Source organism: Nomascus leucogenys, chromosome 6, assembly GCF_006542625.1.
Source record: "Nomascus leucogenys isolate Asia chromosome 6, Asia_NLE_v1, whole genome shotgun sequence".
NCBI lineage: Eukaryota > Metazoa > Chordata > Mammalia > Primates > Hylobatidae > Nomascus > Nomascus leucogenys.
In genome coordinates, this window is record NC_044386.1 from 75,251,675 (window position 1) to 75,278,265 (window position 26,591).

Here is a 26,591-nt window from a genome sequence, read left to right on the forward strand (position 1 = left end):
CTTTCATAGTACTCGTAACTATAAAAAACAGCTGGTTTATTGATTGGTTTACTTGTTTAATCTCTGTTTCACGCACTGTGATTTAAATGCTATGAAAGTGGAGACTTTATGTCTTGATTATGCTCTGTCCTCAGACATTAGAACTCTGTCTAGCTCAGCAATCATCCACTAATTATTCGTTGAATGAATAGTGATAAGCAGAAAGGCAAAAACAAGATTTACTTACCACTTACACTAGAAGGGAGGCTGTTAAAAGGTACATATTAATAAAACCCTTCAAACAATTTATAATACTGGAAATGTTTGAATTGTAAAAATAGGTTGGAAGGTGAAAGAAATTTGAAATAATTCAGTGAAAAATAAAATATTTTGTAGTAGTTAGGCTTATCAGCTGTAATAGAATCATAGAACTTCACATGTGGATTTCTGACTACTTTAAGATACTTCATATGAGTGGAATCTTAACATATTTGTCCTTTTATGATTGGCTTATTTCACTTAACATGATGTCCTCAAAATTCATCCACCTAGTAGAACATGACAGGATTTCTTTATTTTTTAAGGCTGAACCATATTGTATGTATATGCCGCATATTCTTTTTTCATTCACCTGTTGATTGACATTTCTGTTCCTTCTACGTCTTGGCTGTTGTGATGTGCAGGAGTTTTTAAGTTTAATGTAGTCCATTTGTCTATTTTTGCATCTGTTTCCTGAGCTTTTACTGTCATATCCAAGAAATTATTACCAAATTCAATATAATGATCTTTTCCACTGTTTTCTCATAGACGTTTTATAGTTTTTGGTCTCATATTTAGGCTTTTGATCCATTTTGAGTTAAATTTTGTATATGATATATAGTAAGAGTGCTAACTTCATTCTTTTGCATATGGAGATACAATTGTCCCTGCATCATTTATAGAGACTGTCCTTTTCTCATTTTGTAGTCTTGGCATCATTGTTGAAATTCATCTGGCTACTTTATGCAAGGATTTAAGTATGGGCTCTCTATTCTGTTCCGTTGGTTTATATATCTGTCTTTATACCAGTATCACGCTGTTTGATTTTGTAGTAAGTTTTCAAACTAGGAAGTGTCAGACCTCCAACTTTCTTTTTTTTCCCCAAGATTGTTTTGGCTATTTGGGGTCCCTTGAGACTCCATATAATTTTAGAATTGGCTTTTCTATTTCTGGCAAAAATGCCATTGGCATTTGCATTGGAATTATATAGAATCTGTAGATTGCTTTGAATAGGATTGACATCTTAACAGTAGTAGGCCTTCTAATCTGTGAAAGCAAGATGTCTTTTTATTTACTGGTGTTTTCCTTAATTTCTACAAACAATGTTTTGTAGTTTTTGGTGTATAAGTCCTTTGCCTCTTTAGCTGAGTTTATTCCAAGGTATTTTATTATTTTTAATGCTATTGTAAATGGAATTGTTTCATTAACTTCTTTTTTTGTTGTTGTTAATGTATACAAACACAACTGACTTTTGAGTGTTCATTTTATATTCAACATCTTTGCTGAATTTATTAGTTTTAACATTTGTGTGTGTGCATGTGCAATTTTTAGAGTTTTCTACATCTAAGATCATGTTGTCTGTGAATAGAGAAAATAGTACAGTTCCTTCCCAATTTGGATGGTTTTATCTCTTTTTGAGCAGAATTTCTTCCAGTACTATGTTGGATAGAAGCAGTGAACGCAAGCATTCATCTCTTGTTCCTAATCTTAGAAAAAAGCTTTTAGCCATCGAGGATGAGGTTAGCTGTGGGCTTTTTATGTGTGGCCTTTATTATGTTAAGATAGTTTCCCTCTATTCCTATGGTATTGAGTGCTTTTTCTAATGAAAGGCTGTTGAATTTTGTCAGATAGTTTTTCTGGATCAATTGAGAATGTGCATTTTTAAAAATTCATTCTGTTAATATAGCATAATATATTGACTGATTTTTTTGGTATGTTGAACCATCCTTGCACTTCAGGAATAAATCCCACTTGGCCATTATGTATAACAGTTTTAAAGTGCTGTTGAATTCTATTTTCTAGTATTTTGTTGAGGATTTGTCATCAAAATTAGTCAAGGATATTGGTCTATTCTTTTCTTTTGACTTTGCCTGCCTTTGCTATCAGGGGAATGCTGGCCTTATAGAATGAGTTTGGAAGTATTCCTCCTCTTTATTTGTTTTGGCAGACTTTAAGAAGGATTAGTGTTTATTCTTCTTTAAATGTTTGGTCGAATCCCTGGTGAAGCCATCTGGTCTTGAGCTTTTCAGTGATAGGAAGTTTTTGTTACTGATTCAGTCTCCTTAGTAGTTAGAGATCGCTTAAGAATTTTTTTTTTTTTTTCCTGAGACAGGGTCTCACTCTCTCACCTAGGCTGGAGTGCAGTGGCATGATCATGGCTCACTGTATGTAGTCTTGACCTCACTGGGCTCATGTGATCTTTCCACCTCAATCTTTTGAGTAGCTGGGACCACAGATGTGCACCACCTCTCCTGGCTAATTTTTGTATTTTTTGTAGCTAGGGAGTTTTGCCATATTGTTCAGGCTGGTCTTTAACTCCTGGGCTCAAGCGATTCACTTGTCTTGGCCTCCCAAAGTGCTGGGATTACAGATGTGAGCCACTGTGCCTGGCCAAGAGTTTTTACTGTTTCATAAATGAGTCTTGGTAGGTTATATGCTTCTAAGGATATTTATTTCTTCCAGTTTATCAAGTTTGTTGGCATACAATTATTCATAATAGTCTCACAACTCTTCTTATTTTTGTGACATCAGTTGTAACATTCTTTCATTTTTAAGTATAGTTATTTGAGTCTTCTCTCATTTTTTTCTTAGTCTAGCTAAGGGTTTATACATTTCATTGATCTTTTTGAAGAATCAGCTCTTGGTTTTGTTGATTTTTTTCTATTTTCTATTTCCTATTTCATTTATCTGTACAATTTGTATTATTTGCTTTCTTCAGCTACATTTCTTTAATTATATTTTTTTCTAGTTTTTTGAGGGTGTAAACTTAGATTGTTGATTTGAGGGTTTTCCTCCTTTTTTAATGTACGTCTTTACTGCTATAAATTTCTTCCTTTGTACTACTTTTGTTGTAGCCCATAAGTTTTGATATGTTGAGTTTTCTTTATTTGTCTCCATATATTTTCTAAGTTCCCTTGTGATTTCTCCTTTGACCCTTTGGTTGTTTAAGAGTAAATTATTCAATTTCCATATATTTGTGAATTTTCCTGTTTTGCTTTCCTGTTGATTTGTTTCATTCTATTGTACTTTGAGTTATTTAAATCTCAAATGTGGTAAAACTTGTTTTGTGGACTAACATGTCTTCTATCTTTGAGAATGTCTATTTGCACTTGAGGAGAAGGTGTGTTTTGCTGTTGTTGGGTGGAGTGTTCTGAATACTTCTGTTAGGTCCAGTTGGTTTGTAGTGTTGCTCAAGTCCTCTGTTTCTTGCCTTATCTTCTGTCTGGTTCTTTATATAACTGAAAGTGAGATATTGAAGTCTCCTACTATTATTGTGCTGCTGTCTAGTTGTCGCTTCAGCTCTGCCAATGTTTACCTTATAAATTTGGGAACTCTAATGTTAGGTGTATATATATTTATGGTTGTTAATGGACCCTTTTATTACTGAATAACAATCTTCTTTATGTCTTGTGACAGTTTTTGACTGAAAATCTCTTTTGTCCAATACAAATATAGTCACACTTGCTTTGTTTAGGTTCCCATTTGCATAGAATATCTTTTCTCATCCTTTCACTTTTAACCTATGTATGTCCTTAGATCTAAAGTGAGTCTCTTATGGACAGCATGTTCTTTGATCTTTTTAAAATCCATTTAGTCAATCTATATATTTTAATTAGGGCTGTAATCCATTTACTTAGAAAGTAATTACTGATGGGGAAGGACTTACTGTTGCCATTTTGTTAATTATTTTTTCTGGATTTGTTATAATTTTCTGCCCCTCCTTTCTTCTCTTGCCACTCACTTTCTTTTGTGTTTGATTTTTTTTTTGAGGTAGAGTCTCACTCTGTCACCCAGGCTGGAGTGCAGTGGTGCAATCTCGGCTCACTGCAAGCTCTGCCTCCCGGGTTCATGCCATTCTCCTGCCTCAGCCTCCCGAGTAGCTGGGACTACAGGCACCCGCCACCATGCCTGGCCAAGTTTTTTTGTATTTTTAGTGGAGACGGGGTTTCACCATGTTAGCCAGGATGGTCTCGATCTCCTGACCTCGTGATCCCCCTGCCTTGGACTCCCAAAGTGCTGGGATTACAGGTGTGAGCCACTGTGCCCAGCCGTGTTTGATTTTTTTGAGTGACATGTTTTGATTCCCTTTTGATTTTCCTTTGAGTATATTCTATAGATATTTTCTTCCTGGTTACCATTACATGAAATATAACAATCTCTTTTAAACTGATAACTTCAATTGCATATAAAAATTATATTTCTTCTGCTGTTTATTTCTTGTTTCATTCCATTGTGGTCAAATAAAATACTTTGAATAATTTAAATATTCTTAATGTGTTAAGACTTGTCTTAACAAGTCTTAAGTATTCTGGGTTGATGTTTTTTTTCCTTTCAGCATTTTGAATATATTGTCCAACTTCATTCTGTCCTGCAAGATTTCTGCTGAGAAATGAGGTTATAATCTAATACAAGCTCCCTTGTACACGATGAGTCACTTTTCTCTTTCTGCTTTCAAGATTCTCATTGTCTGTGACTTTTGACAGTTGGATTATGATGTGTCCCTTTGTAGATCTCTTTATTTTTATCCTGCTTATGGTTCTTTTAGCTTCTTGATTATGTATGTCCATTTCTTTCCTCAGATTTGGGAAGTTTTCAGCCATTATTTCTTCAAATAGTCTGTTTCCCCCTTTCTTCCTTTTAAATTCCCATAATGCATATGTTATTCTGCTCAACGCTCTACCATAAGTCCCTTAGGCTCTCTCCACTTTGCTTCACTCCTTTTTTTTTGTTTTTGCTTCTTTGTCTTGATAATTTAAAAAGTCCCGTTCTTGAATTTACTGGTTCTTTCTTCTATCTGATCAAGTCTGCTATTGAGTACTTCTCGTGAATTTTTAAATTCGCTTAATATATTCCCCACTCCTAGTAGTTATGTTTGCTTCTTCTTCTTAGTTTCTGTCTCTTTTCTGATATTATCATTTTGTTCATTTTTAAAAATTTCATTAGTTTTTTCCATCTGTGCCTTCTTTTATGTCATTGACATCCTTACGACAGTTATTTTGAATTATTTATCTGCTAATTCATATATTCCCATGCCTTTAGGGTTAGTTTCAGGATATTTAATTTGTTACCTTGGGCCCAGTCTTTGTGGTCTGGTTTCATGCAGGAAGGACTTTCACCAATCAGCATGGCCAGAGACTCTGGAGACCTCTAAAGCCTTTTCTGGGGATGTGTACTCCCCGGACTTGCACACTTAATGTATTAGGTTGGTGCAAAAGTAATTTCCAAGAACCGCAATTACTTTTCCACCAAATTAATAATGGAAGGATGTGTTGCTTTCTACTCAGGGGCTCCCTCTGATGTCTGTTTGTGGTACTGCAGTTTCTTTGGTGGTGTAGCAAACTGAGGTACTGGCACTCTCCCTACTGTCGTTCCTTGGTACTGCAGACTCTGGTGGTAGAACAAGGCCTGTTCATTGCCTCTGTTCTGAGTCCACCAACCTGCCACCATGTTCCTCTAAGCACTTAAATTCAGAGAACACAGAAACCAGTCCCTTGGGCAGCCCCACAAAAAGTCAAAATGTTGAAAATATTCTACTCTTTTCTTTCTTTCCTCAGGGAGAAGTTGGGAATGTCCTCCTGAACACACCCTATGGTAGTTGGGGGGAGGCACTCTGGCACGTATGTGCCAGGAATTTTCCTACAGGGACTTCTATGTGGTTGGCTTTGCACTGGCCAGGGGTGCTGCAGAGACCTCTGAATTGTATTCTAGTTTTCTCACAGAGGCAGTTGGTCTGTATCGTGTGGTTAAGTCAGTGGCTTCACGTGGAAAGTAGGGTTTGGGGCTTCCTACTCTGCCATCTTGCTGATGTCACTTTGTTCATGTCACTCAGGTACAGTGAGGTTTGTCAAGCACTGAGGATTTTCATACCATCCTCGGTGCTCTCTTTGTTAAAGGCATAGTGCAGTTAGCCCTTCACATCTGCTCTGAACTGACAGCTCTGCTGGTCAGTGCGGTTCCGCATTCCCTGCCAGATGGTGGAAGGGAGAAGCTGCTATTATGAAGGGAGTTGTTAAAAACTTATCTTTTCTGTTATAATGAACAGAATTCGTGGTTGGAAAAAGAACTTACTTCAAATATTCAGTTTATAGATGGAGAAAATGAGCCCCATCAAATTTAAGTGACTTTCTTAAGGCCATATGGCTACTTTAGAGTCAAATTTATAACATTACTAGACTCGGCAGATGCCTTCCTCAATTCTCTTATATTCTTATCATCAAACCCTTTCAGGAGGTGGAAATTTAGATCTGAGCTTTCGAGCACCTACCCATCAGAGCTCTGATGGATTTGTGGTTCTGAACTTAACACCAGTGTTTTTATTCTTTTAAGAATAGGAATTCTCAAGGTCTTTTAGTAGTATATTTTATATGAATGTGCAAAAATGTAGAATGCCACTGTTTGCCTCCTTCCATGTTACTTATCATATCTGACCCACAGTGAAATGACAATAACCTTATCTTTATCTTTGTCAACTCTTGCTGGCCTCCTTGAGATCACATATTTAAAGGGTGTTTGGGAAAGGAGTGAGGGCTTTGGTGTTGACATCTATAGTTCTGGGATTAATGGAAATAGGATTAGCTGTAAACCCTATATTTAAGGGTCTGAGCCAAGTAAATTGGCCAAATAGGACCTTAACTGAGCTGGAATGGGACCTGTGATAGTGACTTTACCATCTCAGGGCTCCAGTACTAAGTTATAGAAAACATTTTTGCATGGACTCAGAGTATTGGCAAAGCTGCAATATTGACCAAGTTTGCTTATCCCATGTACTTTTTACCCAAATTCTTCCACTTAGTCCCCATAATAGTATTCTCTAAGTTAGAAAAAAAGCATTTGAAAACAAATCTTCACTGAGATGCTATGGATAGGTTTAATATAATCCTCAGAGACAGTGAATTTGTGTTTAAAAAATTCTTGAAAGATTATTTGTCACGATAATCATGATGATGATGATGATGATGATGATGATGATGATGATAAAAAACAGTACTAATCCCATTGAAGTATTTGTTCCCTAGAGTCTCTCTCTCTTTTTTTTTTTTTTTTTTTTTTGAGACGAGTCTTGCTCTGTCACCCAGGCTGGAGTGCTGTGGCGCTATCTGGGCTCACTGCAAGCTCTGCCTCCCGGGTTCATGCCATTCTCCTGCCTCAGCCTCCCGAACAGCTGGGACTACAGATGCCCGCCAACACGCCCGGCTAATTTTTTTTTGGATTTTTAGTAGAGACGGGGTTTCACCATGTTAGCCAGGATGGTCTCAATCTCCTGACCTCGTGATCCCTCCGCCTCGGCCTCCCAAAGTGCTGGGATTACAGGCGTGAGCCACTGCGCCTGGCCTAGAGTCTCTTGAAGCCTCACTACCAAAATAGAAAACTCCAGGAGCTTGAGGGTGGAACCCCAGATTCTCTGCTTTGGTGAAGCTGCAGAATCCCAGTTAAGTCACTCCTCACTCCTATTTTAACTTCCTGTCTGTAAAATGGGAACAGGAATGCTACTGCATACTGATTAAATGCAAAGTGCTTATCACAGTGCCATGTAATAAATCTTATCATCCTTCATCTGTGGACATTAGCAGAGGGAGAGAAGGCAGAACTGAAGGAAGGTTGGTGATGGGATGTGGGGGATCCTCTGCCTAATACATCGTGTTCAGTGGGACTCTTAGTTTAGGAAAAGGAAAGGGACAGATGAGCCCCTGTTCCCCACTCTTGTCCCCATAGGCAGGAAAGATGGAAGGGAGGTTCCCAGTTATTGGAAGAGCCTTTTATGCGTTGGGGGCATGAGAGTTAATGTTATTTATTCATCTTCTGAAAATTCATGTGCTGATATTTAAATACTTACATCATATTTACTCTTTTCATGAAAAAATAGAAACTTAAGTGCCCAGGGTGATTTTTAAACATAAACATTATTTGAAAGGCAGCAAATGCAATATTTTGGCATTCTATTCTGCGTTTAATTCCAGGGGCCTTAACAACCATAGCTAAAAATTTACTGAGCACCCACTATTTACTGTGTAACAGCCTGGCCCTCCACCCTCATCTTGAATTAGGTTCTGTTTTCAGCCTCTCTTCCATATAGGGGAACTGAGGCACAGAGATCTGAAGAAACTTTTCGAGATGACAGAGCTGGTGAGCAGCTGAGCCCCTCTGCAGCCAGGCTGCATCCTCCATGGGTATGTCGCCTCACTTGACACGTCTGCTCAAAATTCCTTAGGGTCTCCATGCCTCATCCCCACTGCTGGTCTGGGGCAGCTCTTTAGGGATTCCCTTGCATGGACAGCTGTAAACACATAGACCTCTTCCCCCTTCACCTTTTTGTCCCTGTAAACACCTATTGGTTCTGTAGCTTGACTGTTGGAAGCTCTGTTTCTATTGTTTTCTTTTTTTTTCTTTCTTTTTTCTGAGATGGAGTCTCGCTCTGTCGCCCAGGCTGGAGTGCAGTGGCCCAATCTCGGCTCACTGCAAGCTCCGCCTCCCGGGTTCAGGCCATTCTCTTGCCTCAGCCTCCCGAGTAGCTGGGACCACAGGCGCCCACCACCACGCCCGGCTAATTTTTTCTATTTTTAGTAGAGACGGGGTTTCACAGTGTTAGCCAGGATGGTCTCGATCTCCTGACCTCATGATCTGCCTGTCTCGGCCTCTCGAAGTGCTGGGATTACTGGCTTGAGCCACTGTGCCCGGCCTGTTGTTTTCTATCTCTCGCTTGTTTATGAATGAATATTCATGGTTTCATTTGCTCTCGCAATGTCACTCTCTACTTTTTCCTCTCCATTGGAGGTAATATAATTTTTGTTGTAACAGATGATTATTTTTAGGAACATCTTTGTCTCAGATGATCTTTTATCAGCTCTTTGCCCACTTGACTACTTGAGTCAGCTTGTAATCGTCATCATGTTCTAGGGGACATTTAAAAATTATTCTCTTTCAAAAGTAAGACAGTGCTAGATAATCAGTAAGGTGACTGTTGTTTATAATGATCTATCGTACATTTCAAAATAACTGAAAAAGAATAATTCAGATGTTCCTAGCACAAAGAAAAGACAAATATTTAAGGCAATGGATATTCCAGTTACACTGATTTGATCTTTATAGACTATATAAATGTATTAAATTAACACGTGTCCTAAAAATATGTACATCTGTTATGTATCAATAAGAAAAATTAAAAGAGAAAAGAACATATTTTTTCGTGTTGCAGTTGGCAAGCTCATGAGCATTTAACATGTAAAGTTAAGTAATTATAACTTTACAACTGCAATTTTTACGAACCATAGTTATGCAACATCCAGGGGTCACCTACAGTGCCAGATGCTGTGGGAAGGGTGAGGGTAAATCACACAGACCTGCCTTCCAACGACCAGCTTTTCTTGTTGAGGGTGCTAAAAGGTGCCCATGACCTAAAAATAGGAAGTAATCATATAAGGTAGGGATTCAGAGAAAGCAAATACATCTTTTCTTCTCCACTACTGTATGTTAAGTTAATTTCCCTAAAATACGCCAGACACTTACTCGAAATTTATGTGAGTGGCTGAGCCCAGTGGCTCACACCTGTAATCTCAGCACTTTGGGAGGCCCAAGTGGAAAGGCTGTTTGAATCTGGAAGTTCAAGACCAGCCTGGGCAACATAGCGAGACCCTGTTTCTGCAAAAAATTTAAAAAATTAGCCTGATATGTTGTGTGCGCCTGTGGTCCTAGTTACTTAGGAGGCTGAGATGGGAGGATTGCCTGAGCCCAGGAGGTCCAGGCTGCAGTGAGCCATGATTGCACCACTGCACTGCAGCGTTGGCAACAGAACAAGACCCTGCCTCAAAATAAATAAGTAATAAAATACAATAAGTTTAAAAATTTTCATGAGAACTATCTTTTTGTAAGAGGTATTAATCAAAAGACTCAACTCAGAAAGAACTAAGTGACTTTGACTGCTGGTCCTTGTGGCCCTGGATGCCTGCCACCTCCATGCTCTGGGGCTCTGTATAAATCCATAGGCTCATTCCTCTGGGATGCCTTCCTGCCCTGCCACCTTCCCCTGGTAGATGACTGAAGAACCCATGCCCTATGAACCCATGCTGAGCCAAGCACAACTTCTCTGTCTTTTTTTCTACCCTTTTTTTTCCTCTCCTCAATTTTTCTAAAGTAAATCATGCTGTCATAAGTCTGGTTTTAGAGAGAAACTTCTTGGAGTTTTGAGAAGCCAGCTCAGTACGACAATATCCTTCTGCTTTAAGGCAAAATAATATTCCATTGTCTATGTATGCTACCTTTTTTAAATCCGTTCATTTGTCAATGAGCACTCGAATTGTTTCTACCTTTTGGCTATTGTGAATAATATTATTAGCATAGCTGTTCAATCTGTTTGAGCCCCTCCTTTTAATTCCTTTGGGTGTATACTCAGAAGTGGAACTACTGGATCATATGGTAATTGTATTTTTAGTTTTTTGAGGAATCACTCTACTATTTTCCACAGTGAGTATATCATTTTTCTTCCTACAAACAGTGCACAAGATTCTAATTTCTTCATATCCAGGCTGGCACTTGTTATTTTCTGTTGCTTTTATTGTTGTTTGTTTATTTGTTTTTAATAGTAGCCGTCCGAATGGGTGTAAGGTGTTATTTTGTGGTTTTGATTTGCAGTTCTCTAATAACTAATAATGTTTTCATGTGCTTATTGTCCGTTTGTATATCTTCTTGGGGGAAATGTCTATTTACGTTATTTTGCCATTTAAATCAGGTTAGTTTGTTTTTGTTGTTGAGTTCTAGGAGTTCTTTATGTGTTCTGGATATTAACCACTTATCAGAGATACAATTTGCAAATATTTTCTCCCACTCAGTGGGTTGTCTTTTTACTCTGTTGTGCCCTATATGCACAGAAGTTTTAAATTTTGTTATAGTCAAATTCATTTATTTTTCTTTTGTTGCCTGATCTTCTGGTATTGTATCCAAGAGATTGTTGTTAAATCCAATGTCAATAAGCTTTCCACCATGTTTTCTTCTGATGGTTTTGTAGTTTTAGACCTTACAGTTAAGTCTCAAGTCCATTTTGAGTTAATTTTTGTTTATGGCGTAAGGTAAGGGTCCAACTTCATTCTTTTGCCTGTGGATATCCAGTTTTCCCAAGACTGTTGGTTGAAAAGACTGTCCATTCCCTCATTGAACGGTCTTGGCAACTTTGTGGAAGATCATTTGTCAGGGCTTAGTCTTGAGTCTTTGAATTATAAACCCTGAGCTGCCTGTGGCCAATCTCCTTCCTGGCTTCTACTGTCAGAGCTACTATTCTAATGCTTCATTTACATTAGCATGACTCAGCTTAAAAGAGCATCTACTGGCCGGGCACGGTGGCTCATGCCTGTAATCCCAGCACTTTGGGAGGCTGAGGTGGGCAGATCACTTGAGGTCAGGAGTTCGAGACCAACCTGGCTAACATAGTGAAACCCCGTCTCTACTAAAATTACAAAATTAGCTGGGCGTGGTGGCGGGCGCCTGTAATCCCAGCTACTTGGGAGGCTGAGTCAGGAGAATCGCTTGAACTTGGGAGGTGGAGGTTGCAGTGAGCTGAGATTGCGCCATTGCACTCCACCATGCGAGACAAAGCAAGACCCTGTCTCAAAAAAAAAAAAAAAAAAGCATCCACTAAAAGCTTTTCATTTTCCTTGGCATTTTGCGAGTGTATGTGTGTGTGCACACTTATTGTAAACTCTTATCTCTTACACCCTTCATGGCACTGTTGCACTTATTACACTTGCCGCTTCTCACTGCAAGCTGTTAAAGCTTTATGTTTGTTGGTTCTTTTAATTTAATGATATAAAAAACTCTGGAAGCCCAAAGTCTAATAAGTTGTATGAAACAACCAGAAAACTCTCTCGCTAAAAGCAGGTCCTTAACCGACTGACTGAACACCCTTTGGTATAAGCATAATCAAAGGTTTCGCAGTGTTTGGAGATGGAACACTTGTTGAATCCAATAATTTGAAGAAAGATGCTACCTAATTTCCATGGTAGTTAGCAGAGCTGAGTGTAAAATGAAGACTACTCCTTTTATGAGACTTAAGCACCATATACACAGTGCATGGAATTGTGTTGGGGCATTTTCCAAAATGCCAACCGCTCTTGCAGCTCACATGACTTGGCTGTACTGATGGACGTTGTAGGAGTTGGCTCAAATTCATTGTCATTGTTTTCATTACGTGAAGGTCTGGGGATCGCTGCCTAGGGCACAGACCAGTGGATGTGCAATTTTACGAGACTGAGAGCTCAGAGCTGCCATTCATTGTTTCAGAAGTAGAGTGTGGAATTCCCTTTGTGAATGTTCAGTTCTTCAGCACAATTGAAGGAAGCACATTGACATAATTGCATAGACTACACTCTTGTTTCTATAGAAACAGTCTGTTTCATGGGGAAAGGTTCAGGAGTCTTGTTCATATTCCTCCTGGGCAGAAATTTTCTGGAATTGGCTCTGTCCCGTCCTTTGTCAGTCACTGAGTGCAGGGTGAAGGAATGTCCTCCTTTCAGAGGACATCAGCCCCCGACTCAGAGGTCCGTGGGCTCAGCTGTCTCATGATCGGGCTTGCTCAGTTCTTTTGCTGCCATCAAAAGAGAAACTGGTTTCCCTTAAAGCCAAATGAGCCAGGGCAGCCTCTGACATATGGCGTTAGAGAGATCAACCTGTGATTATATAAATGTTATGCCTTCATAGTTGAAACAGTAATTCTTTGACTTATTAACCTTCCATTGTGTTTTGAGTTGGATTTAAACTCTGATGTATGTGCGTATATGTATCTTTAAGTCATATTGATAACAATAAATGATATTTCTCATTTTTTATTGGCGTATAGTCTCACTAGAACTTTGCCTTGAGTGGCTTTGCTTTGGAAAGATAGCTTGACAGCTATGTGGTGGACACATAACCCAACAATGTCACTGACATTGCTTCTCTCTTGTGTTGAGCTTTATAGCAAAACTTTGACATTAAATTACTCATGCAGTAGCTCACCTTATATCTCCTATCTTTGCCATAAAAATCAGCTTAAGTAATGTTACGGTATATCTTTATAGTCTTCCATGACTGGCAACTTGCAGTGTATAAATATTCTATTTTCCTAGATAGAACTGAAAAGATACAAGAAAGAATCTCTCATCCTTCAAGAATTTTGAAAAGAAAGGCAGGCAGGGCTTGACTTATAATTACAAGAGAAGTCCCAAAGAAAGCTCTGCCCATGTGTGTTTCCAACATGTCCTTGTGATGCTATGTATGAGACTTTAGGACTTGAATGTGCTCTCCTCTGTCTTTCTCCGGCACGAAATATTAACATACATGTATTTTTCTCCACAGTAAAACCGACCGTAATTGACGTTGACATTTATGTTAACAGCATTGGTCCCGTGTCATCAATAAACATGGTAAGAAGCTCCTTTATTTTCTGATCTAACGGCTGTTGCACCTCTTCTTGTTACATTCTCATTGTGGATTTCTGTTTGAGATTTATCATGCAAGTTTAAAACTCACACTGACTTCTTAAATCTGTAGCACTGATTGGAATATTGAAAATGGTAAAAAAGAAATGAAGAAATAGAGCTTGTGACAGTAGTAGCATTTTGACTTTTAGTTTCTTCTTTCAACATCCAAGAGACCTGTCTTTTATAGTGTTTCTTAGGAAAGGATTCAAGATCACTCAGATTATACTTTTGTCTTCAGTTTGGACTTTGAGAGTAAATAAACTGCCTCTGCTTTTTAGTATGGGATCAAATATGTGCTTTCCCCGAGTAGGGTATTCCCACAGGCTTATAAGCAAATTCAGCTCAAGAACTACTGGATGTGAAAGAAGCCCTTCCCTGTGCAAAAGTGCCTGGCTATGAAGCAAGTGTGGGGGTATTGGAATACATTAGGGTGAGAGCCATCTGTGGTGGGCTGAAGGCCACAGTCCACCTGCCCGCAAGGGGTTAACAGGACTACCTAGGATCCCTGCGCAGGCCTGGCAATTGCAGCCTCAAGCGTTGTCAGGAGCTCCTGCCTGCGCCTGTGGAGGTCCTGCCTGTGCTCCCTGCTGCACATTTGCTCCTGATTTGGGGAGACATGTGAGGCCGAGGGAGGGGAATTGCCAAAATGCTGACTTAAATGTCTTCTTTTCATTGCAGTGTTCTGTGGATGGAAATAACCCCTCCAAAATTAGTAGCAAAATCATTTCTTTTCATTGCCAGATTTTAAAAGTGTTCTTTTCTCTGGTGATATAAGGGTTCCATGCAGGAGTAAAGTTATATTTGTGGGTGATTCACTTAAAAAATCTCCATATCATCCCTAAACTGGAGCAAAGAAGTGGAATGAACAAAGGAGAATTATTTCACACAACCTATGTGCTGCAGATGGCTGTATATTAAAATCAAGTTGTGAATGTAATATTCCCTTTTCCTGATATATCATTATTCAGTTGACTGCATAGAGTACCCCTTTCTTATGTATGTTTCTTGTTCTGGAGTTTTATTTTCTTGCATTTGTTCCACAACCGTTTATTCAACACCTTTATGTCTAACATGTATTTATGTCTAACACTCGAAGAAGTGCCTTCCTGGCTATTGGGTTACAGAATTATTTCAGGAAGTCAATTGCATTTGCATATAGAGGGATTTTCCTGCAGGCCTATAACTTTAGAATTTACTTTGTGCCTCGTGTTAGGCTTTGTTATTGGAATCTACGGGAATTTTCATGTGGAAATCACGGGCTGCAGAGAAGGAGGCCGAGTGAGTGACAGGCTCCTTCAGGGTGATACGGCCCTGCTGCAGGAGTGGAAGGGATTTCTCCAGTGAGGTCCTCTTCATCTGAAATTTGACAGATAGGCAAGAGTTTGCTAGGTGGGATAAAGTTTGAAGGTCCTTGGTAACACAGGAGGACAGAGTGCATCACACAGCTGGGGACGAGGGAGTGATGTGTGGAGAGATGCCTGGAGGAGCACACAGGGGCAGCTGTGACCAAGGCCCTGAAGCTGCAGTTAAGAGTTGGACCTCAGCCTTCTCTTCCTCCAAAACAGATCCCTGCATTTGGAAACTGTGAAAACGTTTTCCCATCAGAGATCTGAGCAGGTCATATTTCATGAGATTAGTTCAAATCCAGGCCAGGCGCGGTGGCTCACGCCTGTAATCCCAGCACTTTGGGAGGCTGAGGCAGGCAGATCACGAGGTCAGGAGTTTGAGACCAGCCTGGTCAACATGATGAAACCCCATCTCTACTAAAAATACAAAAAATCAGCTGGGCATGGTGGCGGGCGCCTGTAGTCCCAGCTACTCGAGAGGCTGAGGCAGAAGAATCGCTTGAATCCGGGAGGCGGAGGTTGCAGTGAGCCAAGATCGAGCCACTGCACTCCAGCCTGGGCGACAGAGCTAGACTTCATCTCAAAAAAAAAAAAAAAAAAAATTCCATTAAGATCGCTAGTCAGACCCCTCTCTCTCTGAAAAAAACAAAAACTACATGGTGATGCAGAGCTCACATTAGGGACTTGAAATCATGAACTCTGATCCTTCCCTGTGGGGTGAGAAACAACCTTAGAATGGCCAGGGGCATTGTAAGCCCTGGGCCCAGGAGGAAAACACGTGTACACAGCGTCCTGCTCATCTGGAGGCTGACACAGCAGGTTTCCAAGGCTGAGCTGTGGCAGGATGTGGAGTAGAAAGCTTTTTTCTATTAACTCTCTCATTTGTAAAACTTGCCCTGAATATTTTGAAACTTCATTTAGTCCAGTTGGTTTTCTTTCTAGCATGGCTCTCTACCCTACCGAAGGGGTGGGGAGCCAGTGTGGCTGCCTGCTGCTGTGTGAGTCGGAAGCAGCTGGCACGCAGCCCTGGGGAAGCCGAATGCTAGCAAGTGCTTTCCTCTGCAAAGAGTGCCGAGGCCGTAGTCAGCGCACAGCAGGGATGGCACTGTCTAGGCCATTCTGGAGTCTGATTTCCTGAGGAAGACACAACGTACTACTAGCCTACCTCAGCTCAGCAAAGCATAGAGGGCAGGCAAGGATTTGTTTGAAAGGCACACACACACACGCATGCACACATGCACACACTCATGCACACACACAGGCACACACACGTACGCGTGTGCACACACACCACACGCACACACACAGGCACACACACACATACACGTGTACACACGCATCACACGCACACACACAGGCACACACACGCACACACATGCGCATTTACATGTTTAATTCCCATGTTCTCCTTGGGTGAGTTGCTGTGTGTCTCTCTCTGTTCCTTCACGCACATTTGCCATCCGACTAATGTGAGGCATCGCGGTGGGTGAAGGTGAGACACGATGAACCAAGGCCTGCTTTGGTGGGGCGAGTCTGTGGATGAGCTAAGTGCCAGAGTGGAGGTAGGTTCCCTTCTAAGCAGCCCGGAGCTGGCAGGCTCTGGCTGGCATGAGGGAAGTTTCAAAGCCCTCAGGAGGCAGGGGCCTCGGGAACCACTTCTGGAAGAATGAGTGTTTCTTCCCTTTGCGCTGGGAATGCTTTGCTGGGACGCCAGAATAATAAGGGCATCTCACATTGCCGAGCGCATCACGTAGACCCGCTATGTCTGTGCAACCAAACAAGGCAATTTTAAAAGAAGTAAAGGGCTTAAAAATGAAACACAGATCTTAGGAAAAATAATAGAAATTTAAAAGTAGAGAACTGACGGTGTAGGTGGGTATTGGGGATTGAGTTAGCAATAAAAAAGAATATAAGAAAGACTAAGACAATCAAAGAATACAGGATGAGAAGAAGCACAATTTAGAGGTGCAGACAGGGTTTAAGGATGTAAATTTGTATTGGGGGTTTGACCGTAAAGGTCAAGCCTGGTAAAATTATGGCTTCTTGTCCAAATAGTCATTTAACAATCAATGAAACAGGGAGCAATGACTATTTCACCTTCTCCTTCCTCTTCTTCCTCCTTCTCTCACACTTTCTGCCTTTTATTGATATTATTAACACTGAAGATTCCACCTCAGCCATTCCTTCTGTTGAGTGGAAATGAAGTTGTGTCTCAATCTATTGTTTAATAGATTATATTTGTCTTGTTTATCCTGGAGCTGTTTATGCTTTTTCTAGTTATCGAGATTAGAAACGGGACCAGGGGAATGTTCCTTTACATGAAGCTTCCATATCATCCTCTGCCTTTGTCGCTGCAACATACCTAAATGTGTAGCATTCATCCTAGAAAGTGTGCGTGGTTTGTTTCCACACCAGGAAAGCTGCATGCAAGGGAGCTTGTGAGTTTATTTTTGAGAATATCCACTTCAAGCAGCCTTTTAGGAAAGCAAAGAAGAAAACCAATGTTCTGACACTTACTCTGTGCTATTGACCCCAAATCCTTTAATCTTCACAGGACCATAGTGGAGAAGATATTGACCTTTCTGCTTGTTTGTGTCCAGTAAGTGGGAGCTTGTGGAGGAGATCTTAGAGCAAGGTTCTGAGTGTGACCTGCTTGGCAACAAAGCCCTGGCTTTGTTTCCTAGTCAATATGGACACACAGCAGCTGTACATACCTGTAGGGTCACAGCCTTAACATGGAACTCCAGACATAAAGGGCTCAGTGTTACGATTGCTTTTCTGTGTTTTTTTTTTAAAGAATTAAATTAATAAATTTTATTTTTTGAGCATTTTTAGGTTTACATAAAAATTAAGCAGAAAGTAGAGTTCCCCTGTATATTTTCCTCTACACACACAGAGACACACACACACACAACACACACAACACATTATTATTAACATCTTGCATTAGTGTATTGTATTTGTTACAATGGATGAATGCACCTTAATCCATGTTTATCATTCAAAGCCTACGGCTTATATTAGGATTCACTCTTGGTGTTGTTTATTTTATGGATTCCGACAAATGTCTAATGCCATGTATCTGCCACTATAGTATCTTAAGAACAGTGGCACTACCCTTAAATCCTCTGTGCTCCACCTGTTTATCCTTTCCTCTCCCCAGACGCTGGCAACCACTGATAATTTTACTGTTTCCATAGTTTTGCTTTTTCCTAAGTGTCATATACTTCAAATTATACAATAGTCAGCCTTGTAGGATGGCTTTTTTCCTTCATTTTAAAAAGTACTGATACTAATTCATCTGAGGAAATCTAAGACTTGTAGTGAGCCAGTGTGATGTGACTATAGCGTGACCATGTGTTACCAGAAATTAATGAGATGGCTCTGTGGATTATGGGACAGGTCCAACATCACCAGAATTATATTATATGATAGATAACCTACACATTTAAAACTGAAAAGATGACATGCAGCCAGAGAAATAAGAGAACACATGAGGCCTCTCAACCTTATCTCTGCTCCATTCCACTGTGGCTGAAGCTTTAAGAAGTGAAGTCAGGATACCAAGTCCTGATTAGGGCCTGTGGAAGGTAAATTCCATTTGGTCACTACTGGAGGATGACCTGTTGCTTTGTGGAACTCTTTTGGAGTCATCTAAACTCAGGAAAGTTTAAAATAAGTGACTGCTGAAGCACCATGATGCCCCTGACCATGTTTTGTTTTTCTTTGCATTCCTCCTGCGTGAAGTTCATAGCAGTTTTTGCATCTGTAGTTTGATAACTTTCAGCAGTGTTTGAAAAACAGTGGCCATTATTTCTTAAATATTGTTTTGGCACCATTCTAGGACTCTGGTCATGTGAAGGTTACATGCTTCTCCCAGGTCCCACTTGCTTTTATGCTTGTGCTGTTTTTTATTTCTTCCTTTGCACTCCATCTTTCGGCATATGAAGTCACTCTTCATCTCTGTCCTGTGATCTTTTAAAGCTGTCTGTCTATTGAGTTCTTGATTTCAGTTATTATGTTTTCAGTTCGAAAATTTTAATTTGATTCTTTCTAATGTATGTTAGTTCTCTGGTGAGATTCTCCATCTTGCAATCTGTTTTCTGGAACACATTAGCCATGAAGTCCCTGCTGCCATCTCTGGTTCCATTTCTAATGTCTGTTTTCTTGCTTCTTTCTATTACTTGGTATGCCTGATGCATTAGTCTGTTTGTATTGCTGTAAAGGAATATCTGAGACTGGGCAATTTATAAAGAAAAGAGGTTTATTTGGTTCACAGTTCTGCTGGCTGTACAAGCACGGCACCAGCATCTGCTTCTGATGAGAGCCTCAGGAAGCTTCCAATCATGGCAGAGGTGAAGGAGGAGCCAGCTTGTCAATGGTGAGAGGGAGCAAGAGAGAGAGGGAGGAGGTGCCAGCCTCTTTTAAACAACCAGATCTCTTGTGAACTAACAGTGAGAACTCACTCATTACCATGAGCACAGCACTAAGCCATTCATGAGGGATCCATGTCTATGATGCAAACACCTCCCACCAGGCCCCACATCCAACAAGGGAATCACATTTTAACATGAGATTTGGAGGGGATGAAACATCGAAACCATATCACCTGATGATTTTCATTGTGTACAAAGATTTGTAGAGGCATTGGGTGGTTTTTCCCTTGCCTCTCTGTAGGTCTGAGCTGGCCTTGCAGAGGCTCCACTGGGCTTTGGTTCCCTTACCTTTCTGCATCGTTCCCCAGAGGTCCCAACTGAGGGCCTGGAATGTGTCAACACCAAAAAATGGCTGAAAATACAGCCCTTCTTTTTAAGCCATTTTTACAATTTTTTTTAATTATTATACTTGAGGTTTTAGGGTACATGTGCACAATGTGCAGGTTTGTTACATATGTATCCATGTGCCATGTTGGTTTGCTGCACCCATTAGCTCGTCATTTAGCATTAGGTATATCTCCTAATGCTGTCCCCCCCTCCTCCCCTCACCCCACAACAGTCCCCGGAGGGTGATGTTCCCCTTCCTGTGTCCATGAGTTCTCATTGTTCAATTCTCACCTATGAGTGAGAACATGCGGTGTTTGGTTTTTTGTCCTTGCGATAGTTTACTGAGAATGATGGTTTCCAGTTTCATCCATGTCCCTACAAAGGACATGAACTCATCATTTTTATGGCTGCATAATATTCCATGGTGTATATGTGCCACATTTTCTTCATCCATTCTATCATTGTTGGACATTTGGGTTGGTTCCAAGTCTTTGCTATTGCGAATAGTGCCACAGTAAACATACGTGTGCATGTGTCTTTATAGCAGCATGATTTATAGTCCTTTGGGTATATACTCAGTAATGGGATGGCTGGGACAAATGGTATTTCTAGTTCTAGATCCCTGAGGAATCACCACACTGACTTCCACATGGTTGAACTAGTTTACAGTCCCACCAACAGTGTAAAAGTGTTCCTATTTCTCCACATCCTCTCCAGCACCTGTTGTTTCCTGACTTCTTAATGATGGCCATTCTAACTAGTGTGAGATGGTATCTCATTGTGGTTTTGATTTGCATTTCTCTGATGGCCAGTGATGATGAGCATTTTCTCATGTATTTTTTGGCTGCATAAATGTCTTCTTTTGAGAAGTGTCTGTTCATGCCCTTCACCCACTTTTTGATGGGGTTGTTTGTTTTTTTCTTGTAAATTTGTTTGAGTTCATTGTAGATTCTGGATATTAGCCCTTTGTCAGATGAGTAGGTTGTGAAAATTTTCTCCCATTCTGTAGGTTGCCTGTTCACTCTGATGGTAGTTTCTTTTGCTGTGCAGAAGCTCTTTAGTTTAATTAGATCCCATTTGTCAATTTTGGCTTTTGTTGCCATTGCTTTTGATGTTTTAGACATGAAGTCCTTGCCCATGCCTATGTCCTGAATGGTATTGCCTAGGTTTTCTTCTAGGGTTTTTATGGTTTTAGGTCTAACATGTGAGTCTTTAATCCATCTTGAATTAATTTTTGTATAAGGTGTAAGGAAGGGATCTAGTTTCAGCTTTCTACATATGGCTAGCCAGTTTTCCCAGCACCATTTATTAAATAGGGAATCCTTTCCCCATTTCTTGTTTTTGTCAGGTTTGTTAAAGATCAGATAGTTGTAGATATGCGGCATTATTTCTGAGGGCTCTGTTCTGTTCCATTGATCTATGTCTCTGTTTTGGTATCAGTACCATGCTGTTTTGGTTACTGTAGCCTTGTAGTATAGTTTGAAGTCAGGTACTGTGATGCCTCCAGCTTTGTTCTTTTGGGTTAGGATTGACTTGGCGATGCAGGCTCTTTTTTGATTCCATATGAACTTTAAAGTAGTTTTTTCCAATTCTGTGAAGAAAGTCATTGGTAGCTTGATGGGGATGGCATTGAATCTATAAATTACCTTAGCCAGTATGGCCATTTTCATGATATTGATTCTTCTAACCCATGAGCATGGAATGTTCTTCCATTTGTTTGTATCCTCTTTTATTTCATTGAGCAGTGGTTTGTAGTTCTCCATGAAGAGGTCCTTCACATCCCTTGTAAGTTGGATTCCTAGGTATTTTATTCTCTTTGAAGCAATTGTGAATGGGAGTTCACTCATGATTTGGCTCTCTGTTTGTCTGTTATTGGTGTATAAGAATGCTTGTGATTTTTGTACATTGATTTTGTATCCTAAGACTTTGCTGAAGTTGCTTATCAGCTTGAGGAGATTTTGGGCTGAGACAATGGGGTTTTCTAGATATACAATCATGTCATCTGCAAACAGGGACAATTTGACTTCCTCTTTTCCTAATTGAATACCCTTTATTTCCTTCTCCTGCCTGATTGCCCTGGCCAGAACTTCCAACACCATGTTGAATAGAAGTGGTGAGAGAGGACATCCCTGTCTTGTTCCAGTTTTCAAAGGGAATGCTTCCAGTTTTTGCCCATTCAGTGTGATATTGGCTGTGGGTTTGTCATAGATAGTTCTTATTATTTTGAGACACGTCCCATCAATACCTAATTTATTGAGAGTTTTTGGCATGAAATGTTGTTGAATTTTTTCAAAGGCCTTTTCTGCATCTATTGAGATAATCATGTGGTTTTTGTCTTTGGTTCTGTTTATATGCTGGATTACATTTATTGATTTGCATATGTTGAACCAGCCTTGCATCCCAGGGCTGAAACCCACTTGATCATGGTGGATAAGCTTTTTGATGTGCTGCTGGATTCGGTTTGCCAGTATTTTACTGAGGACATTTGCATCAATGTTCGTCAAGGATATTGGTCTGAAATTCTCTTTTTTGGTTGTGTCTCTGCCAGGCTTTGGTATCAGGATGACGCTGGCCTCATAAGATGTGTTAGGGAGGATTCTCTCTTTTTCTATTGATTGGAATAGTTTCAGAAGGAATGGTACCAGTTCCTCCTTGTACCTCTGTTAGAATTTGGCTGTGAATCCATCAGGTCCTGGACTCTTTTTGGTTGGTAAGATATTGAGTATTGCCACAATTTCAGAGCCTGTTATTGGTCTATTCAGAGATTCTTCCTGGTTTAGTCTTGGGAGGGTGTATTTGTCGAGGAATTTATCCATTTCTTCTAGATTTTCTAGTTTTTTGCATAGAGGTGTTTGTAGTTTTCTCTGATGGTAGATTGTATTTCTGTGGGATCGGTGGTGATATCCCCTTTATCATTTTTTATTGCATCTATGTGATTCTTCTCTCTCTTCTTCTTTATTAGTCTTGCTAGCAGTCTATCAATTTTGTTGATCTTTTCAAAAAACCAGCTCCTGGATTCATTAATTTTTTGAAGGGTTTTTGTGTCTCTATTTCCTTCAGTTCTGCTCTGATTTTAGTTATTTCTTGCCTTCTGCTAGCTTTTGAATGTGTTTGCTCTTGCTTTTCTAGTTCTTTTAATTGTGATGTTAGGGTGTCAATTTTGGATGTTTCCTGCTTTCTCTTGTGGGCATTTAGTGCTATAAATTTCCCTCTACACACCGCTTTGAATGTGTCCCAGAGGTTCTGGTATGTTGTGTCTTTGTTCTCGTTGGTTTGAAAGAACATCTTTATTTCTGCCCTCATTTCATTATGTACCATGTAGTCATTCAGGAGCAGGTTGTTCAGTTTCCATGTAGTTGAGTGGTTTTGAGTGAGTTTCTTAATCCTGAGTTCTAGTTTGATTGCACTGTGGTCTGAGAGACAGTTTGTTATAATTTCTGTTCTTTTACATTTGCTGAGGAGAGCTTTACTTCCAACTATGTGGTCAATTTTGGAATAGGTGTGGTATGGTGCTGAAAAAAATGTATATTCTGTTGATTTGGGGTGGAGAGCTCTGTGGATGTCTATTAGTTCCACTTGGTGCAGAGCTGAGTTCAATTCCTGGGTATCTTGTTAACTTTCTGTCTCATTGATCTAATGTTGACAGTGGGTTGTTAAAATCTCCCATTATTATTGTGTAGGAGTCTAAGTCTCTTTGTAGGTCACTCAGGAGTTGCTTTATGAATCTGGGTGCTCCTGTATTGGATGCATATATTTGTAAGATAGTTAGCTCTTCTTGTTGAATTGATCCCTTTACCATCATGTAATGGCCTTCTTTTTCTCTTTTGATCTTTGTTGGTTTACAGTCTATTTTATCAGAGACTAGGATTGCAACCCCTGCCTTTTTTTGTTTTCCATTTGCTTGGTAGATCTTCCTCCATCCCTTTATTTTGAGTCTATGTGTGTCTCTGCGTGTGAGATGGGTCTCCTGAATACAGCACACTGATGGGTCCTGACTCCTTATCCAATTTGCCAGTCTCTGTCTTCTAATTGGAGCATTTAGCCCATTTACATTTAAAGTTAATATTGTCATGTGTGAATTTGATCCTGTCATTATGATGTTAGCTGGTTATTTTGCTCATTAGTTGATGCAGTTTCTTCCTAGCCTCGATGGTCTTTACAATTTGGCATGTTTTTGCAGTGGCTGGTACCGGTTGTTCCCTTCCATGTTTAGTGCTTCCTTCAGGAACTCTTTTAGGGCAGACCTGGTGATGACAAAATCTCTCAGCATTTGCTTGTATGTAAAGTATTTTATTTCTCCTTCACTTGTGAAACTTAGTTTGGCTGGATGTGAAATTCTGGGTTGAAAATTCTTTTCTTTAAGAATGGTGAATATCAGCCCCCACTCTCTTCTGGCTTGTAGAGTTTCTGCTTAGAGATCAGCTGTTAGTCTGATGGGCTTCCCTTTGTGGGTAATCCGACCTTTCTCTCTGGCTGCCCTTAACATTTTTTCCTTCGTTTCAACTTTGGTGAATCTGACAATTATGTGTCTTGGAGTTGCTCTTCTTCAGGAGTATCTTTGTGGCGTTCTCTGTATTTCCTGAATCTGAATATTGGCCTGCCTTCCTAGATTGGGGAAGTTCTCCTGGATAATATCTTGCAGAGTGTTTTCCAACTTGGTTCCATTCTCCCCATCACTTTCAGGTACACCAATCTGACGTAGATTTGGTCTTTTCACATAGTCCCATGTTTCTTGGAGGCTTTGTTTGTTTCTTTTTATTCTTTTTTCTCTAAACTTCCCTTTTCATTTCATTTCATTCATTTCATCTTCCATCACTGATACCCTTTCTTCCAGTTGATCACATCAGCTACTGAGGCTTCTGCATTCTTCACATAGTTCTCGAAACTTGGCTTTCAGCTCCATCAGCTCCTTTAAGCACTTCTCTGCATTGGTTATTTTAGTTAAACATTCGTCTAATTTTTTTTCAAAGTTTTTAACTTCTTTGCCATTGGTTTGAATTTCCTCCTGTAGCTCAGAGTAGTTTGATCGTCTGAAGCCTTCTTCTCTCAGCTCGTCAAAGTCATTCTCTGTCCAGCTTTGTTCCGTTGCTGGTGAGGAACTGCGTTCCTTTGGAGGAGGAGAGGTGCTCTGCTTTTTAGAGTTTCCAGTTTTTCTGCTCTGTTTTCTCCCCATCTTTGTAGTTTTTTCTACTTTTGGTCTTTGATGATGGTGATGTACAGATGGGTTTTTGGTGTGGATGTCCTTTCTGTTTGTTAGTTTTCCTTCTACCAGACAGGGCCCTCAGCTGCATGTCTGTTGGAGTTTGCTAGAGGTCCACTCCAGACCCTGTTTGGCTGGGTGTCAGCAGCGGTGGCTGCAGAACAGTGGATTTTTGTGAACCACAAATTCAGCTGTCTGATTGTTCCTCTGGAAGTTTTGTCTCAGAGGAGTACCCGGCCGAGTGAGGTGTCAGTCTGTCCCTACTGGAGGATGCCTCCCACTTAGGCTGCTCGGGGGTGAGGGACCCACTTTAGGAGGCAGTCTGCCTGTTCTCAGATCTCCAGCTGCGTGCTGGGAGAACCCCTACTCTCTTCAAAGCTGTCAGACAGGGACATTTTAGTCTACAGAGGTTACTGCTGACTTTTTGTTTGTCTGTGCCCTGCCCCCAGAGGTGGAGCCTACAGAGGCAGGCAGGCCTCCTTGAGCTGTGGTGGGCTCCACCCAGTTCGAGCTTCCTGGCTGCTTTGTTTACCTAAGCAATCCTGGGCAATGGCGGGCACCCCTCCCCCAGCCTCACTGCCGCCTTGCAGTTTGATCTCAAATTGCTGTGCTAGCAATCAGCGAGACTCCGTGGGCGTAGGACCCTCCGAGCCAGGTGCAGGACACAATCTCCTGGTGTGCTGTTTTCTAAGCCCGTTGGAAAAGCACGGTATTAGGGTGGGAGTGACCCAATTTTCCGGGTGCCATCTGTCACCCCTTTCTTTGACTAAGAAAGGGAACTCCCTGACCCCTTGCGCTTCCTGAGTGAGGCAATGCCTCGCTCTGCTTTGGCTCGCGCCCAGTGCGCTGCACTGACTGTCCTGCACCCACTGTTTGGCACTCCCTAGTGAGATGAACCCGGTACCTCAGATGGAAATGCAGAAATCACCCATCTTTTGTGTTGCTCACGCTGGGAGCTGTAGACCGGAGCTGTTCCTATTCGGCCATCTTCTACGATTGTTTTTTAACCTCTTATGTTGTACAACTTAGTCAGTAAATACGACGAGGAGATAACCAGTATTGGTTGGCTTTCTTCTCTGACATTCATATTCCCTGAAATTGTGGCCCCTCCTTTTTTGACTCTTTGACCAGTTTTTCCCTCAGGCTCTGCCAGGTTTTTATTCTGTCTGTCCAGGTTTTCACATTACGTGCCCTGTCAGCAGAAGACAAGTTCTGGGGGGAAGTGGCGTGCAGGAAATGTTTACCATGATGAGCCTGCTGCCTCTGTTTTTGGCTTCTTCCTATGGATTTTTGCTTAGCTTTCTTGCTTGCTCTTAGTGAGAGTGCCAGTCTACTGCAAGGTATCCTATCCTAGCCATGCATCCTTGATTTGGAAATTTAAGTTTAGGTGGAATAAGGATTGATTCTGAATTGATTCTGGATAGCTAGCAAGGAAGTAAGTTGGAGCAGAGTCAAAGCAGATACAATCTGACTGGGAGATTTTTGTTGTTGTTGCTTTAGTAACCTCCTGAACTGCCTTCAGTTTAGAGAATAAGAGGATTTTCTAGGGTTCATTGTTTTCAGGTTTTTTCTATAAAACAGTGATGCTTTGAACGACACT

The 26,591-nt window shown here is 40.6% G+C and overlaps 1 protein-coding gene across 1 annotated transcript in view; it reads left to right on the top strand.

The window, feature by feature from the left end:
• Positions 1-26,591, top strand: part of GABRG3 (gamma-aminobutyric acid type A receptor gamma3 subunit) — a 562,783-nt gene that overhangs the window by 40,436 nt on the left and 495,756 nt on the right. The window contains exon 3 of the mRNA XM_003272775.2: positions 13,558-13,625. Within this exon, the coding sequence (XP_003272823.1) occupies positions 13,558-13,625 (68 nt within the window). The remainder of the gene's footprint in view (positions 1-13,557; positions 13,626-26,591) is intronic.